We start from the raw sequence: 20,141 nt of genomic DNA on the forward strand, positions 1-20,141 counted from the left end.
TTAAAAAGTTTTGATTAAATAGATTTCGAAAGACTATGCACTGAGAAACTAAAAACAGTTCTAGGGAAAAGATCACCACAGTAGACCTGTTGCCAGCCTGACTTCTGCTTACTCTTACAGAAAGTAGAGATCCTTACCTCCATTCCCTGATTGATAGCCAGTTTTGCAACTCTCATTGCTACTGGTCCCTAAAATGAAAGAAAAAGCTTATTGACATACCATCAAAATCTACAAGATTATGCAATGAAGAGTTTGTGTATCAATGCTCTTACATTGTGACCTTCTTGGCTTTGGGCTTTTATTAAATTTATAATAAATAGGTCAAATATCCTAAATTACATCACTATAGTAGGCATTTGCTTCCAAACTGATAACTTTCAATATTGAGAAAAAAGTGAAAGTAGGCTGTTTTTAAAAGAACTTAATTAAAGCAGTGTGTTTCATTTATGTTTCAAAGGTGCTGAGCATATCCACTTTTGTCAAGCTTGTTCAATTCCCTTCAAAACAAGACTCAGAACGGCCACCTTAAGAGACATCATTAGAGGCCTTCGCAAGGTCAATCTTTTGTCCTTATTATCATACAATGGAGACACATGGAAAGATGTGATAATGAAATAAAATGAACTGATGCAGCCTCAAACCTAAAATATGCTACTGCGAAGCCTGCGCTGGTCAAGTGATGACACACTTCTGTGATCGCCTGAGGTCCCCAGCAAGCAGAGGGATTTCCACCCTCCTCCCCCAATGTGCCACAGAACAGTGAGACATCCTTGGGAATCGCCTCAGTCCTGTGCCTATCCATCAGCATCAGCTTCTGAATGTTCAGACGTTGCTTTAGAGAAGTGGCCCCTGCTGCTTTGGGAAAAGCCAAATGCTTTTAAGCCGGTTCCAATGCGAAGCTGTAACTATAAATCAACCTTCCAGAATCACTGTATGTTAAGATTCTTACTGTATTTTTCATGTTTGTCTTTCTATGAGGGTGTTCAAGACACAAATAACCAATGTTAAATGCCACATTTAACCTGTAATATTTTCAATGAAAATATATAGCTGTTACCCTTGTGATTCAATAAAGTGGTTTACTAATTATTTTCTTCTTCTGCTGTGAATTTGCTACCTGGGACCCTTCACTTGAAAAGCAGGTTTATCAAAATCTCCAAAATCACATTCCTACTCTGAACAAACAGCTTGCAGCCTATGGCAACAAGGGAACAGGTAGCAATCAGCTAAGACAAAGACTCCGATAAGTGTCATACTTAAAACTTTTTCTTACTAAAATTTTCAAGTTCTAAAGCACAGGAATTCAGCAAATCCCATTTCAATTCTTTTATGAAAGACAGAGATAGGATGTCACTTAGAATGAATGATAATAAGAGCATGATTCTTTCATCAAGCTTATACACAAAGGACAGAAGGCAAGCTTTCCACCAGTAAATGGGATTTGCTTTAATACTGAAATTATGTTTTCAAAACAGGAGTTAAAGGGAGATATGTCCACTTTCATATGGACCTTTTTGCCTCTCTTATGAAGTGTTCAACAGCAATGGAATAACCTATTGAGACAATTGCTTTACTAACAAAACCCCCATGCACTATTTTTTTGTTTAAAACTTGAAAGCCAAAATAAGCAATACAAACACAGACCATATCATGACGATATGAGGATTGACAGAGGTTTTTTGAAATAATTACCAAATACCACCACTCAATACATGAGAGAGAAAACTTCTGATTGCTATCTACACAACTAGAATGGCTTTTTAATACATAACATCATGACAGTTTTTCTTAATACAGCTGGTTCTTTTTCAGTTTTAATGTTTGGTAAAAACTAAAAACCAAAATCAAAGTAATTTGTTTTACCTGAGGTAAAAATTCTCTAGCCAGAGCTAATGCTCTTCTGTATGCAGCATCCCCTGCTTCATTCTGTTCTACCACATGGCTAATCAATCCTATTGATTTTGCTTCCTCACCATCTACAATACGTGCAGAGAAGATTAGTTCTTTTGCCAAAGACACTCCAATTGTGCGAGGTAATCTCTGTGTCCCCCCTAAAGTTTGGAAAAAGAGAAAATGCAAGTATTAGTTTCCCATCCATTTATACCACAAATGTAGATGTCTTGTTCACTTCAACTATTTTCATTTTTAATTCCATAAACAATTATATGAACATACAGAAATTAAACTATCATACAAAGGCACTCCTAAATGCCTTCTTCAGTTTTGTAACTACATTAACCAGACATGTGAAGATTGCTTAGTTGGACTAACAACTAACTTCCAGAACTGATGAACAACGAGAATCATTATCAAAACTGAAGAATTAGAGTCAAATCACAGAAGCAGATGTTCGTATGAATTAAAACAGTGGAAATAGCCTTTATCTGGGAGAAAGGATTTTGAAAATATACAAGGTCTACCATTTTGACATGGCTCTGAAACAAATATTCAATTTATACAGACAGTCGGCAAGTAAAAATTTCTTTTCAAATAGCTATTTCTGCAAGAGCATGCTAATATATTCAAATATAAATGTATGTGTATCTGCAAGAGGAATATTTATAGGAGGTGTTCAAAAGGAGGTCATACAATGGATAAATGTGTGTTCAACTAATGTAAAATAATTAATTTCCACTAGATAATGGTGGACTAAGCCAGTATTTTATTGAAGCCATTCAGTTCTCTTACTGATGTTTCCTGAAAATACTTTCAATACATCTCTGAGACAAATAAACTGCCTGGAAACAAACAAAAAGTTTTTATGATTCAGCTTTCAACTATTGTTTTTTATGAATCACAAGCTTCACTACTACTGTATTCCTTTCCATAAAAACAGACCTGCCATTGAACATATTACATCATACAAAAATGCAGAAGGTTTGGGAGATTTCTGCCTTACACCTTTCTAGAATATTACAAAATCATGATCTATAACAAAAATTGAGATGTATTTTCTGGGCTGTAACTGGAGAAATTATAAAAATGCTTACACTCCTAACAGTTCAAATAGAATGTGTAGAACAATGTTAGTAAATACAAATAATGTGATACTCTCTATGGTCCTACCACTCTGCGAGGATTTTAGCAAGCCTATGCTTAAGGCCAAGGGCAACAGGCAACAGCAGGAGGAACTCCTGTTCAATAATTCTGCTAATTCTGCTAGTTGTACAGCTAAGCCAGTGACAGTACTTGGGGGAAAATTCTGCTAACAGCGGAATTCTGAGAAAGCCCCTGCTCTAGGCCATTTTTATAAAAGGGGTGGGGGGTGGAGACTAAAACAAAATCCCTTGTAAAATACAGATCCTGAAGCCTAAGCCTTCCAATTAGCCTTGGCTGCCTCACTGGTGAGACTCACAGAGAATGACTAAAGCTGTAACTATTAACCTTTATATCAGAACTATATGCCATAAACATGTGAGCTGTGTTTTCAAGAAGCTTGCTGCTTTTGATACTGAGTTGTGTCACCATCACCACCAACAAACATTTACCGGCTTTTTTGTTTTAAATACTGAACATGTCTTTTAATTTCTCACCCAAAGAAGCTGTCACACCCCAATCAATGTCTAGCCTTATACACATTTTAAGTGTACATGAGAACACAGCAAATGTCTACCCTGATTCTCTTTAAGAATAGTTTAGTCATAAATTATCCCTTTCACCATAGTAATGGAATCTAGAAAAGCATCAGGTTTGGCTTTTCATTAAAGAAAACCATTTGTCCAAATCATAAGATCTGAAACCATATGAGGCTGAATTTACTGACTCCACATCGCCTGTTTCTTCCTTGCTTGCTATGCCTACTACTTTTTTCTACTTATTATCTCCCCCTCCTTTACTGTTTTATCTCTTCTATTACTGCTTTTACCAGGAAATGTTGAAAACAAAATTTAATTGAGCAACAATATTTCATAACTTTGACCAAACAATGGGTATGTTTAAGCATGAAACAGTGTTTATAGATGAAAAAAAGTGTTCTTGCCAGTGTCTTACACAATAATGATTAAAGAGCAGAAAAAAAGCAGACTATAGTCTATGTTGTTTGGCTGCATCCTACACTGCAAAGCTATTAAGCAGAGGAGCGTATTCTTTGATTAATATTCACAGTGCAGAAGCCAACAGTTCAGTGCATCAATCATATATATTCAGTAGTAGGAATAAGACATACGCACACACAAAAGCAGTAAGACCAAATTAATCAAATGCAAACAACACCCCAAAATACATCCAACACACCAAAGTTACATCCATTTATGAAGAAAAGACAGAGAGTACACTGCAGATAGATGTTCTGTTCTAGTAATATACAAAGGAACATATAATGCCTGCCAACTACAATCAGAGCTAAAGGAAGTAACACCCAGTCTTCAAAGACATTACTTAACCAAGGCATTTCATCTAAATGTAGAGCAGAATTTGACGGAAGAATAGTTGTTTCATCTTCACAAATTTAATGACATGTTATTTCAAGGACTAGTGATCTGGTATTACTCACTGTGTTGATAAAAGTATTTGACATACAGTTGCAAAGTAAACGCGTTCTTATCTGAGATGGTATATATTCAATGTTGTAATAATTGTAAACAGCAGTTTTAGATGACACTCTAGTTCATGTGAAAAGACACAGTAAATACAAGACTGCTAAATTCTGGTATGAAAATTGTTAAACAGTATTTTTTTTTCTTTAAGAAAGAGTTGATTTTGTACGAATATTTATTTACTGTCAGTAATTCATCAATTACAAAATATGTACACAACTGGTTTGGATTAAGGGGATTACGTGATAAATTCCCAAGAGTATATCCAACAAGATGAAGCAACTAGCTTACTGGAAATAGATTCATCATTCTGGCAGAGAATATCTACAGTCAGTAGTTTCTCATAGCTGAAAGCGCTGTCAAAACATACTGGAAAAAATCCTGTTCTGACAAAAAATCCAAACTTTAATTCAGTAATAATCCTGTTTATTAAGTCAAGTAAAAATGAGTCTTTCTATTTATCTTTTCTATCACAAGCTCTGTTTGATTCACATTAGATTGATTTAACTGACGGGTTTCTAGATTTCTTCTTTTAAAGACTACTGTGCATTTCTAATGTTTTACTAATAATCAATGGTGAAACCAAAGTCTGTCAGCCACGAACTTTCTCATTATTCAAGTCAGTCAAGCAATGGCTCAAATGTATCCTTGTGATTCTTTTGCAGAAAGCTGTAAGGAGTAGATTTCTCTCCTTTCCATTGAAACTCATAGAAATGTGGAATGCAGAACCTGCTGTTCCTAACACCAAATCCTTAAGAATATGAGCCCTTAAATAAACTAACATGCATAAAATTATTATTTTAATGTAATACTTTTCAGTCATGTAAATCATATTTTAAAAGTCTGTGTAATAAACGTATTTTCCACTTTTAAGGTACCTGCCATCCATTGCTAAATTAAGCAATTTTCAAAATATTAAACACTGTAAAAGCTCAAACACTCTACCAAGACATATTTAACACCAAGTTTCCAACACATTATTTCCCAGATTAGGCCTTGATCCTCCGAAGTTGTACATGTTTTAGCTAACTTAAATCCAGGTATAAATCTTTATGGGGTCAGACATCCCAAGAACATGAAGAGCCCTTCACCAGCACAAACTGGATAGCCAACTAATAACTGAAAACAGCTTAGACTGGGAAAGACACCAACAAAGATGCAAGTGATGGGGTGAAAACAGGATGAAGAAGAAAAGAAACAAAACACTATCTCTGCAAGGGCAAAAAAGCACTGAGCTGACAAAGAGCAGGCAGTAGCCAAGGCTGCTTTCATGTCTGGCCATATGTTGTAATCTGGAAGAAGACTGGAGACCTGAGCAAAACCTGAGACAGTGGCCTGAGGCTGACTCAGAGATTGCCCCGGGGCCCGTGATGACTGAGAAGAGAAGTTGTTTCAGTGAGATGTCATAGTACATTGCCAAAAGAGCTCATGGAAGTCTAGCTTGCCATTCAAGCCGAAGAAAGGCCTGCAGGAATGTCAGACACAAGCCTACCTGAGGTCGAAGAAGCAGGGTGACCTGTTACCTATGCCAGCCTGGCAGTGGCAAAACCCAGCTCCAAAACTGCCAACTTAATTTGCAAATCAATCCTTAATTTTCACCATCTGTTTTATTCATCTGCGCCTGTGGATTGGTTTATTTAAAAACCTATCTGAGGAATGCCTAGAATATACCAAACCACCATGCGTGGGTGGCTTGAAGGTGGCAGCTTGAATCACAAGAATGTAGTACTTAGCTTGAAGATGTATGAGCACTTACGATGCATGAGAGAAAGTGTAAATACACTTTCAGAATTCACTAGCAGTTAAATAATCACAGCTTTTGTACAGAAAGATGAAATCATTGGGCAATTTAGAAAAACTAATTTATTTTCAAAATAAGTAATCCTCTTGTAGATTGAGAAAGATAGAAGATGGTTTCCCAGCAGATGGCTACATATGTGAAATGAATGGAACCAAAAAATGCGTCTGGAACCTGATTTTTATAAAATGGACTCCACTTCAAACGGGATGCTGCATCTGGTGTAAGAAGCTTACTCCACATTTCCCTCACAAGCATGGTACAACCAACTACATGGACTCCACTGTCAGACTAAATACTGCTTGACAATCACAGATCTGCATTATTCCCAGCACTCACATTATTAAAAATGCACACACTGATAATCTACTTTTTTTTTTTTCAACTTCAATTATTTGAGGAAGAAAAGAGAAATGCCTAAGGCCATTAATCTACTTATTAACTTTTATTTAAATGTAAACAAATGCAACAAGCATGAGCACACAGAGATGTTCAGTAAGGCCATGTGCATTCCTATTACTCCAGATAGGAACTTGGTCTTACTGTTTGGGAATGCCATGATGGAAAGTGAACTTAAATGAAATTCAGAAGTACATACACATAACTCATACACATAACTCTTTCATACATAAAACATAACTAATCTTGCTGCAGATAGAAATTAATGGCCCAAGAGAAGGCATTTTCCAGTTTCAAAATTACACCCACACATTTATGAAGTCACTACTCAGCTGTAACAACAGGTAGGAGGTTTAGACCAGTACTGCTCTGTATGATCATACTTTACAAATCATGTGGGCTTTATGAGTAATATTAGGTAAAAACTTTTATTTAACTTGTATTTTAAATAAATAATTTTATACTCCATGTTCTTACAGTTTTCGATTGACTATGACAGATAAAATTTGACTCGTGAAAATCAGGACAAAAAAAACAGACATGAGAAAAACTGTCATCATGACTTAGGGCAAGTGAAATACAGAAAAATTAATTACCACAGTAGTATCCTATTTTTATTTACATTTTGAATGAGATCACAGTCCCAAATTAGGACAATTACTTTAGTTTTTAATGGACAGAACTGAAATGAAGAAACAACAAGCAAAGCAAAAACCACACTATTAAGTCTGAAGTCTTCACTGCTTATAGGCAAGTGACTTGAACGTTTTCCTCACTTCAGTCCTCTCCTTATGGAAATCTACCATGTTATTCTTCCACACAGCAAAGAAATCCACCACTCTGCTAATCCCCCAAACCAGTTCCTATTCCTAGCCCTATTCTTTTTCCCATCCTGACTACTATCAAATTAATCTGCTTTCAACTGTTCCAAAGTAATGGGTTTTTAAGAATTTACCTCTGAAATTATTCATCCCTGAAATTCTCTGACTTGAGCAGTACTAAAGAAAGGAGAATTGGTAGCTAACAGAATGGAAACCCAGGGAAAACAGCAAAGCCAACAAGATTGTGGGAGGACACAACTCCGCCTGGTTCAGCTGTCAAATCCCAAGAAGGCAGAGTACTCTTTCTACTGATAAATATATGTAAAATGAACTCATACATATGAAGCATATTTTTCATCTTGAGCAGGATGTCCTCCCAGATAAGGCAGCCATATACTACAACTATACTGCACCTAACCTAGTACCTAGGCTATAACATAATATCTATAACATTTTACAGTGCTTTGAAAACAGACTCTACCAAAAAACTGGCCAAATTGTTCAAAGTTATCATGCATTAATCTAACAATCTGCAATGCAAAAGGCAAACTTTTCAGTAAATCAGAACTTAATTTTGAGATACCAAGTCTGATACTCAAAAATACTCCAAACTTTTTCAGCTTGATCTGTTAGATTTTGTAGCACCATCTAGGAGTGTCAGAATGGCATTCTGTTCTTTTTACTTCCTAGACTGATCCTTCTATTTGTTATTTTACAGTAATAGTTGATATAAGAAGAAATAATCACTGTTGTGATTATTTCAGCCTAAAAATTCTGTAAGTCACATGAATAATTGAAATGTTATTATTATTTGTGCATGTTAACTTGTATTCTGAATGCTACATTATTTGCTATTCCTTGTAAGTATATTACCTATCTGCAAGAATAATTAAAACTTATATTAGAAATCAACAATTAAAATAAATTCATCACAAGTGTAAATATAAACATGCAGTTGGTCTATGTTATTGGATATTCTCCATGTGGTAATTTTGAACACATGGATATTCGCATACCTAGCTTGAAACAATGAAAGACTCATTTTTTTCAGAGACACAAGCAGCCTTAGTGACTTCAGCTTCAGGTTTTCATGCTCAATACCTCCAGACTGGCTATCAAAATACTAAAATCAGTGAACTGACACCTAAGAAATTGCAGTTGAAGTGATCTGAACATACCAGGTTAAAAGCCTATGACACAGGCTGGGAGAAAAGCTACTCTTCCAAAGCTAGGATCATCCTTCACAGGGTCTACAGAACACTTCATTATTCACTATACAAATATGATTCAGTCACTACTTAGCTATTCTGAGAGCAGCAGATATCCTCCAGACTATACAAAAGACCAGATATTCAAAGACTGAAAGGTTACAGAATCTACATAAATGAAAACAACTGGAAGAAGATCCAAATTACTTATTTGTCTATGCCCTATTAGGAAATCACATCTCTCTATCACTTTTGACTGACCCTTGCTTCCATATATTGCTGTTCGGGATCAACTGAGAGAGGGTAGGTAGGACTAGCACATTGTTTTGAGTTACGCTACTATTAAAACACCAGACAACAGATGGTACATTTAAAACTACTTTCTTCCCTCACTGATAAATACTATTCTGTTTAATTCAGTGTTAATATTTTGAGAATCAGAGTTTTTAAAGACATTACAGTCCAAATTAATTAAAATTTTTCACTTTAATTGGCATATAATTTTGTGTAAAAATATATAACACTTTTAAATGTATATGGGATAATTTTCTACTAGGGCTGTTCCTGTGCAACAGTGGACGTGCCCCAATAAGTGCAAACTGGTATTTTAACATTTTATTGTTTGGGGTTACTCAGATGTTCTTCCTCAACAGAAAACTATAGCTCTTCGGTCACCTTCTAGTCAATTTGTAACTCCTCAAAAAAACCCCAAAGCCAGTAACTGACAGGAAATCAACAAAGAAAGAGATTAAATAAGTGATTATTCCCAGGCTGTAGCTGTCAGACTGCTACAACACTTAGGAAAGGAATTACATTAAGAAAACACTTTTTATATTCCTCTCACCTGCTGCTGTGACACAGCAATACAGAAGAGAAGTCACTTTATAGCATGCAATGCAAAACGGCTGTATGCAATGGCAAGTCTTTCCCTATAGAGAAGCTAGTGCTAATTAGATTCTTCTGTCACCTAATCACGCACAGATGAGTTGGCTTTCATGGACCTTTACAGTTTTAAGGTTTAAAGAAATCAGATATTAGTTTTATTTTCCTTACAGCCTACATCCAAATTCCAGGAAGAGAGACGTTTGGGGCTATATATGAAAGAGGTAATGAAGAAATGAATCTATATCAGCAGCAAGAGCTAGGATAGTTGCTGGAAACACTGCAGTTATTTAAAAAAAATAAATCATAAATGTCTTTTAATTAACATAAGCCATTAAGAATAGTTTATAACAAATGCTAAGGATCAACAAGATAGGGAGCACCACTCACTTCTCACTAGCTGGCCTCATCGCTCTCTTCAGGTAGGACCATTCTGATGTGAGCAGACCTAGATGCTGAACCTTTTGTGCTTCTAGGTGCGGCTACAGCCTTGTTGCTGCTCCTAGTTCTGGATCTCTCAAGGCACTCCTACATGCAGATCCATTGACCCTTCTCTGGCAGCAATCCACCTGCTTGATTAAAGACTCAGTGCTAGAGCTCTCCCAAATCCACAGCAGTTTAGGAAAATTTTACTGAAGCCTGGAAACTTCCAAAGCTCTATTTCTGCCTAAGTCCTTCAGAGAATAAATGGCGTATGAGCAAGAAACTAAAAATAAAAAAAATAATTCTTTAATAAAAGACACTTTACCCTTGAATTCCAAAGAGAATCATGGAATCTTTAGAAAAAGAGTAGGCATGCTGAATGAAACCCCTTATAGACTCCATTTGCCTGTAAGGCTAACAATTTGATGAGCAAGCATAAACCCACATCAGCTTCTTGGCCTCAGTCTCCTTTCTCTTTCTTAGAAAAAATGGTATTTTTTAACAGAATTCCCATCTCTCTTTCACATTAAGCCTGAGAAATGTTTCACCCTAACAACTGGCAGCTCTCTTCCCCAACCAGCCTCAGCTGTAACATTTATTCTTCTTGCAAGTGGACCACTGAAACAACTCAGAAAGCCTTTATCACTCGTCTGTTGTTAACCCTAACCAAACAGGGCTGTATCTTACCATGTATGTATAACTTAAGGCCACACAGGAAGCTCTAGGTGTTCTGTGGAGATATCCAATGGAATCCCAAAAGCAGAATAAGCTTGCAAAGTGTTAGCATGGCCCTTATGCTTTTTATGTTATAAAACCTAAATAGCACTTGAGACAGCCTACATTGCTGTCTCAGTCTCTCTCATCCAGTTGCTTGTTCATGCATCTCTATTTCCCTGGGTTTTTTTAAGAGCCTAAACCATAATTGCTGGTGAAACAAAATATTGTATTTAATCTGAAACAAAACATTTTGGTTTTACCACTTGATTTTGACTGATAATTTAGTTCAGCCAGTGAACTGAACCTTCAATTTATTTAATAGTCCTACCTACGCCTAAAAATGTCTTATTAAAGAAAATAATTTATCCTTCTCCAGTCTGCTGCTTGTACTCAAGCCATGTACTATCTCATACCAGTGAGAATTTGTGGCAAAGAAACCCTGGGTTGTTTGAACTGATTAAAATAAAATACAGTCAATAAAAACCAAGACTGTTAATATGATGATGATCTTATATGCTACTCGCACTGTGTATGTGGAGTTCCTTGAGCAGCAGCAATTTTAATTGTTTTATACTGATAATCCTCCAGCCCTGGTAATACGTACATCCTCTCCTTACTGGTTCATAATGGGACAGAGGGATAGGAGCACACATGTGAGCTCAAGCTGGTAGGTTCAAATCCCACAGACAAACTCCTTCTGCTTATTGGACTAAACACAGTCAAAATTTCCCACAATATTCTGTGTTAGATCATTTTAGCTCCCTAAATATGAGAGCAATGGTGGTTTCATCCAAACATGCTGGATGGGAAAGAGATAGCTACTTCCACCCCCAAAAAATAAAGAAACATTTCTGCAAGTATAAACTACATATAGCTGATGCTCAAGGCACACATAAAGGAAGACAGCGTATGGGGAGAAAGAACTCTTTTAAGGAAAAACCACTGGGAAATTGAGTGTAGGGAGTAAGCCTGCAGTTGCAGGGAGCTGGAACAGATGACTGTAATTGGAAGCAGAGTTTCCAGTGACCCTGTGCAAAGCTCCTGAACTTCTTTTTGTGGCAAGATCATCACTGTATTTCCTAGAAACAGGGCAAATGAGGACTTCCTTTAGCTTGGTTCTTTTCTAGGAACACCTAGAAAAAATTCTTAGGACCATCCAAATTCTGTCAGGCCAATAATTATATTTTATCATTCTGCGCAATCAAGAAAGTCAAGAAACTTATCGTGAGGAACTCCTAGTCCCAATCTAAAAGGAGAATTTCACTCCATTCACAGTGACCTAACAAATAGCCATCCCTTCTGGCAGGTATTAATGATATTAACATATTGAGCTAAAAGGTCAAAATTAAACTAACTTCCTTCATCCTCTTTTTAGTTTGGATAATTTAAATTTCAGCATAGTCATTCATATTTCTTGATGCCCAGATGCAAAATAATGTTAAAAAGATGCATCAGGGCAGGCTTCTGACAGACTGAATTCTGTATTTTTTTGCTTAAAACTCTCATATCTATGTCAAGTACATTGCACCCTGTGTTCCTATTTTCTTTACAATTTCACAGAACTTCTACAGTAAGAATTAGCTGTCAAGAGATAACTCAGATTAACTCAGTCATCTGATTAACACTCGTTTCTCAGATCTCAAATTCATACTAAATCATGAAGATCATTAATACAGAGGTTTTAGTATAAAGCTACAAAGGTTTAATAGCTGTTGGGGCAATTTTTCCTGTAAGCTTGTTTTCAGTTGTGCCTGACAATCTGGGGAAAAAAGGTCATTCTTGGTCATAAACTGAAAATAAATGATGAAAAATGGAGGTAAAGAAGGAACGACAAGAATCTACTGTTTCTGAAATTTAGAGATTTGTAATAGTTGGCTCAAATAAGTCTCCAGAGCCAGAGAGGTTCTGTGAAGTAATTAAGGAAACAGTACTTCATAAATCATTTTGTCCAACTTGTTTTGTGGTGAACTAACTTGTGCAGCTGTTCTTTTGAGGGAGACTACACAATTGCAATTTCATTTGCTGAATTTTCTGGAAATTGAAGAAAAATACAAGACATACAGCGAATTCATTATGAGTTTGGAAGCTATTTTTCTTTCTTACATAATACAGTCATAAATGAATAAGAAATGGAAATAATTAAGACTGTACTATTATTCGGTACTGATGGATCTCAAAATAGGTAAACTGGTCAATTAAAAACTGAGTTACACTATTCATACCCATATGAAGGATACATTTTTCATTTGCTTTTAATTTAATGTTGAACATAAGTAGAATGGATTTAGTTTTTCATATTACCTTGGCCTGATACATAGATCCTACTTACTTCAAGGTCTACAACCCTGTGCCAGCTGAAAATGGGGTCACAGTAAATTAGAAGGCTGTGCTTCAATTTCAGAGAAGTGTCAGATGTTCCATTCATGCTTTACACTATCCTTATCGAGAGTTCAGGAGCTGGATTAGTTGTGTTTTCCAAGAAACCTGTCAATGTTCTACAGAGCCATGATGACAACCATGCAATATAATTCAAAGTTTGCCTTTTATACATTACAGTATAAATGATCCGTGACTATATTTTACATGAGTATCCAAAATTCAGTTACTGAACCTCTGGAAGAAATAAGTTTGATTATCTTTTTGGCATCATCAACTGCTTTTGCTTATTCTTTCTAGTGGAAACAAAAGACTAATATTTTTGATCTTCTGTGCCTCAATACCCTTGAGTAATTAAATATAATTATTTAGTAGAAACAAAAGCTAAGTCTAGTATTTTTGACCTTCTATGCCTCAAAACTCTGAGCAATAGCATTTCTTAAACACAGAAAGTGTCCACTTGTAATATTCATAACTGAGTAGTTGGGGAGGGTGCTGTTTTAATTTATTTATTGACACAAAAAAGGCAAAAACTTGTATGAACTAACAAAAGCTTTCCTTCTACCTGTTTCCTCCCCCTTAGTAATAGCTAATACTGTTACAGCTTCCATGTGCAAAGACAGGGATTTCTTTTGATCGAACATTAACATTTTCAAATTCAAACCAACTGCTCTAGCAGTACAAAATAAGTTTAATATTTTCAGTTAGCTCTAACACATTACATGCATATCTGAGAACAAGGGAAGTGAGATACATCAGAAACTGTTTTGCAACTTCTGTGGTCATTACTAGTCCAAGTCTGGTAACTGCTATGTAACAGGCTAAATTGGCTTTTCTAATAGCAGAGGGGTGAAACCTAAGATGATGTGTTACAGCAGTTGTGGAAGTTTCTAAATGCACAAACCTGATTACACCTGTTACAAACTACACAGGAAAAATATCTCAGTGTATCACAATGAGACTAATATGATTTTGTTTAAAAAAAGGAAAAAAGGGAAAGGTAGAGATTAATATTTTTGTTAACCACTTAACATTTTCTCTAAAAATGAAGGACAATCAGGAAAAGAAGTTATTTGCTGGATTTTTACCTTTTTGATAAAACAAAGCCATTTATACTCCTTCACAGGAGTTTTGGAAAAAAACTGTTTAACATCACGACAGCATGGGTGTCTCATAGCTACTACTGAAATTTATTTCCATTAAACGCTCCTGTAAGATGAAGTGTTACCACCTTCATGTACTTTTACATGGAAAAATGAACAATCATGTCCCCAGAATAAGGCTGAAAAACGTACTGAGAAATCAGGAATGGTGTTCAGTTTAAACAATGGGGAAACAAAATACACAAAATGTTGAGTATTAGCTAATTAAAGAAGAACCATCTACTCTATGAGGATGGTATCCATGAAAAAATGTGATGATGCAGTTCATCATGTTTCATAATGCATATGTACAGAGGAGACAATTTCAGTCATGGGGCTTTATAGTGACGGTCAAACTTGTTGCAGTTTTTCTGATAATCATTGGAAAATGTGAGTTCATTAGTAAGTGAAGTGTTCAGTATAAACATACTTGTTTTCATTGAGTGGAACACAGGTGGGTTTCTTCTGAAAGCACCTCTGTTTCCTGTCAGTTAACATGCGTAACCCATTTAAGTCCACCAGACTCTTCAGTCTGAGGAAGCTTAGCCATGAGGAGCGTCCAGTCCCACAGACTGCAGGATTGGCAAGCTTATAGCTCTGTGGTAGACTGACCAAGCAAAATATGTTAGGTCTCAGACTTAAGAAGCACTAGGCTACCTGGCCAGCTGGCTTAAGTATACCAAGCTCCGGCCAAAGTGGTTGCCCAAGGCCATTAGCCAGAGCAAAAAGCTGGCCAAGGAGCCTGGCAGCTCTTCAAGGTTCTCCCAACAGAGGCCTCAGGACCCCTGGCCACTAGATGAGAAGCTCCAAGGCCCCATTTAAGAGGATTCTTAGGCTTCAGACATGGAGTGGGAAACCTATGTAAGAGGTAGGCAGGTTGGCTAAACAGCTGGCCAAGAGTCTAGAAACCCACAGGCTTCATACAATTGATTTCTTTTAATTTTTCTTCATTTGCTTCTTACTAATTCCTGCCTCAGCTTTATGTGTCAAAACCCTCCCTATTCTTTTTAGCCACACCAGCTACCATTAAGTTCTTATGTTTTTCAGTTGCCTTTATCATACATCACAAAACAAAATGGGTTCAGTATATTATATACAGCTTTGTTTTCCTCCTGAAATGACTGTCCATTTCGTCTCTCCAATCTGATTTCATTATGAGATTAAGCTTCGCTTGTAGGTTCAGCATTTGAAGTTGAAAGTTAATAACTTTCCTGAGTTCTGGTGATTTATAAGAAATGGGCTGAGGCAGCATTTCACACCATACCGCTCAAACTCTACAAGTCAGTATGAAACCTGTGTATGGGGATCAGGTAACACTAAGAAAGTCTGCAGAAGAGTAGATGTTAATTATCTCATGGCAGGAGGAGAAATAGCTAAATGCTACTTGGTTCAATTTTCTAGTACCCCCTGCAGGTTAATACAAAGGAGCCGCATTTGGCTTCAAAGTGAATAGCATATATATCCTGCCTAATTAAAATGAAAATAAGACCAAAGGTCTTTTATGTTGTTATTAATATTTAATAAAATATTTCTAAGCTTCTGAGTGAACAGAATACCAAAGGGAGTTCTGACTGCATTTCACCCATCTCCTCAATTTCAGGAAATTATAGTATCTTGTCCACATTACCATAGTACCTACTATTATTGTTGGGATTATACTCAACAGTCTTCCTTCGTTTCTTGCTTCTTCACATCCATATCAGGTTATCCTGACCACTCACACTCCTCTGGTCAAGAAGATAAAATGGACTGTTCACCTAATTTAGCCATGTCAGGTACAAAGTAATCTTTTTAATGTAAATTAGGGATTCAAAAACAAATAATGGAATTTCATGACTTCTTTGAATTATGGTGTTATATTTTTCATTTTCTATTGCATCATCTAACAATCTTGTACTTTACACTATTGAGTAATCAGTTTTCATTTCAAATTCATATTAATTTCCTTTGTATGATATAGGTAGGCTAAGCAGATTATCACAGGCCTATTTTTTCTTAAATCAAATGCTAATAAAGTTAAAATATATCTAAAAATTAATCCTTAATTTAAAGATTCTTAGCAATATGATGCATTTATATTTCTATTTACAGGCGCTGCTGGTAGTATCACCTTTATTAATATTACATAAAATTTCCCAATATAAAGTGTTATTTTTAATTGAGTATAATTGCTCAAGATTTTTAACTGCTCTTCCCTTTATAAGTATTGTCCACCAAGCAGTTCATATTGCTAGGCTGTTTATGTAGTGTTTTTTTTTAATTCAGCTGAAACAGTTCATCTGTACCTAAGAATGAAACTTGTGGAAAAATGTGTTTTGCTTGTATTTTAACAGAAAAAAAAAAAGCGCCTTATTTTGAGCCCCTCTAATATCTGTACTTTGGAATACAGTTAAATTTGGCTTGACATTGGTAGCAATGTCTGCAGAACATGTCATTTGCAATCCACACAACATATTTGGGCAAGCTTCAGTCTTTAAAAAAATCTCATTATGAACAGCACCAGTATACAAGTTCATGAAATGAAAGAATATACAGAATAATGCATAGAGATAAGAGCTGGCTTAAAACTTTGCAAGCTATACTGTGCAGTCTTGTGCAAGGTTGCATATAACAGTAGCTAATTTTTGAGAGCTTCACTTTTCAATCACATTCTTCCAAAATACATTTTACATATATCTCTATAATCTCCTAGGTGTTGCCCCTGCTCCTTTTTTTTTTTTGAGGATCTATATAAGGAACCATATAAGGTATACTTTTTGAGGAACCATATAAGGTATATTACCTTCAGCTCCAAGGTCCTGGATTTCCCTGCTGCTAAAAGATAGCACTGAAATTTTCCTACAGTAACGTCGAATACAATGTAGAGTGCAGTGCATGCTGCACTTGGGACTGCTGGCAACAGAAGAGTAATGCGAGTTGCAGGATGCCTGTATGGGAGCATTCTGAAATATCAGACTGATTTATATTGAAGTAAGAAAGTTCAATTTCAAAATGAATTAAAATAAATCAAGTTGAGTCCATTTTAACTTAGAACTATTTGTGTCCATACGGGAATTAACACAGTTTAAGTAATACTTTAAACAAATAAATTTTAAAATGACCTCCCTCTTCCACAACACTGGCTCCATTCCCAACTCTGTAAGGGACTGTGTTTTACTAGGAACCGTCATTTCTGGTATGTCCTCATCCAAACATAATTTTTTATGTACCATTTGTCCATTTGGACACTCAAACTGTGCCCTGCCCTTTTCCCATTTGCTCGTTGACTGGTCAGCCCCAGTCCCCTCCCCAGCATTATGGCTTTTCAGCAGGCTTTTCTCACTTCCTCCTTAGCTACTCGCTCCTTAACACCTTGTCCTTTCAGTTCCAGGATCACCTACCAATTTTTTCCAGCTAAAAACCTAATGCAACTCCTCCCAAATCCCCATTTCTTCTCCAGTTCTGCTTCCTTCTGAAGTCCAGTTTCCTGCTAAACAAATTCCGAGCTGTGTCTTCCTTGCTCACGCTCCCTATGAGCCCTGAATCTTTGCAAGGTGCTGGGGTGCTCCGCAGCCAGCCATAAGCTGTGATGTGGCGGGCATTGCAGCAGGGTTGCCAAGAACACAGGAAAATGCCTACAATTTCTGCCCTGGAGCCTGACTTCAGCCTCTCACTATAAGGAAAATACTGCTCAGGCCTGAACAGAAACAAATGAATGTCATTAGGAAGCTCCAGAAAAATCTATTAACAGCATGTGGAAGACTCAACAACTTTTCTCCTTCAGTCTCACTGGGGACCTCTCTTCCCACAACTCTCGAGTGGATGGACTGCAAGATGGGGACTGGGGGAGCAAAGTCCCTCCCGCTGTAAGAGAAGATCAGGTTCATGACTACCTGAGGAACCCGAACATACATAAGTCTATGGGACCTGATGAGATGCATCCCAGAGGCCTGAGGGAATGGCTGATGTAGTTGCCACGTCACTCTCCATGATACCTGAAAAGTCATACCAGTCGGGTGAAGTCCCTGGTGACTGGAAAAAGGGAAACATTTCACCCATTTTTAAAAAAGGTAGAAAGGAGGGCCCTGGGAACTACCAAACTGTCAGCCTCACCTCTGTGCCTGGGAAGATCATGGAACAGAACCTCCTAGAAGCCATGCTAAGGCACATGGAGGACAGGGAGGAGATTCGAGACAGCCAGCATGGCTTCATCAAGGGCAAGTCTTGCCTGACCAACCTAGTGGCCTTCTATGATGGAGTGACTACCTCAGTGGACAAAGGAAGAGCTATGGATGTTGTCTATCTGGACTTCTGTAAGACCTCTGACATGGTCCCCCCCAACATCCTTCTCTCTAAACTGGAAAGATATGGATTTGATGGATGGGCTGTTTGGTGGATGAGGAATTGATTGGATTGTCGCATCCAGAGGGTAGTGGTCAACAGCACAATGTCAAGATGGAGATTGGTGACAAGTGGTGTCCCTCAGGGGTCCATATTGGGACCAGTACTGTTTAACATCTTCGTCAATGACACAGACAGTGGGATCGAGTGCACCCTCAGCAAGTTTGCAGATAACACCAAGCTGAGTGGTGTGGTTGACAGGCCTAAAGGATGCAATGCTATCCCGAGGGACCTGAAAAACTTGAGAAATGGGCCTATGTGAAACTCCTGAGGTTTAACATGGCCAAGTGCAAGGTCCTGCACCTGTGTCAGGGCAAGCCCCAGTATCAATACAGGCTGGGGGATAATGGGATTGAGAACAGCCCTGTGGAGCACCTGGGGGTACTGGTTGTACTACGTGCACTCGCAGCCCAGAAAGCAAACCGTATCCTGGTCTGCATCAAAAGAAGCATGACCAGCAGGTTGAGGGAGGTGACTCTCCCCCTCTACTCCGCTCTGGTGAGACCCTATCTGGGACGCGTTCAGCTCTGGGCCCCCCAACGTGAGAAAGACATGGACTTGTTGAAGCAAGTCCAGAAGATGGCCACAAAAATCATCAGAGGGATGGAACATCTCTCCTATGAGGAAAGGCTGAGGGAGCTGGGGTTGGTCAGCCTGGAGAAGAGAAGACTCCAGGAAGACCTTGTTGTGGCCTTTCAACACTTAAAGTGGGCTTATAAGAAAGATGGGGACAGACTTTTTAGTACAGCCTGTTGCAATAGGACGAGGGGTAATAGTTTTAAACTAGAAGAAGGTAGATTTAGCCTAGGTATAAGGAAGAATCTTTTAATGATGAGCGTGGTGAAACACTGGAACAGGTTGCCCAGAAAGGTGGCAAATGCCCCATCCCTGGAAACATTCAAGGTCAGGTTGGATGGCGCTTTGAGCAACCTGATCTCGTTGAAGATGTCCCTGCTTGTTGCAGGAGGGTTGAACTAGATGACCTTTAAAGGTCCCTCCCAAGCCAAACTATTCTATCATCATTCCAAGGATAATGCTTAGTCAAATTTTGGATACCAAAAGCTATCTCCTTAAACATAGGGTCCTCTGTAAAGTCCTGCAACTTCCCAGATCAAAAAGCTGGTGGGTTGTTGTTTCTTTTAAAACAGCCTACATTTCTACTTAAATTCCTATTAAAATTATCCTGAGAAAGTCACTTGGCATTAAAAGTTTCAGCCCAAATGACTGGCACTTGTCATTTGTATAAACCCATCCCGAGACCCTTCACCAAGGAATTCTTACACAATGTGCATCTTCTTGGGAAGCCTCAGAGAAACAAGAGCTTTCATAAGCAGATACTGGCACTATGCACTGAATGGAGATAGTAATCTATATATGTACGTATAGAGATGCAAAAGTATGTATAGACTCTCACAGGACTGGATCTCTGCATTTACTTAATAGAAATACTAATCACCACA

At 37.4% G+C, this 20,141-nt stretch overlaps 1 protein-coding gene across 24 annotated transcripts in view; it reads right to left on the minus strand.

Annotated features, from left to right (window-relative positions):
• Positions 1-20,141, minus strand: part of AUH (AU RNA binding methylglutaconyl-CoA hydratase) — a 202,068-nt gene that overhangs the window by 89,304 nt on the left and 92,623 nt on the right. For all 24 annotated transcript variants that reach the window (XM_075021065.1, XM_075021077.1, XM_075021064.1 and 21 more), the window contains 2 exons: positions 1,864-2,051; positions 138-188 (listed from right to left, as the gene is read on the minus strand). In XM_075021065.1, coding sequence (XP_074877166.1) covers positions 138-188; positions 1,864-2,051 — 239 coding nt within the window. The remainder of the gene's footprint in view (positions 1-137; positions 189-1,863; positions 2,052-20,141) is intronic.

The sequence above is a fragment of the Buteo buteo genome, chromosome Z, assembly GCF_964188355.1.
Source record: "Buteo buteo chromosome Z, bButBut1.hap1.1, whole genome shotgun sequence".
NCBI classification, from domain to species: Eukaryota; Metazoa; Chordata; class Aves; order Accipitriformes; family Accipitridae; genus Buteo; species Buteo buteo.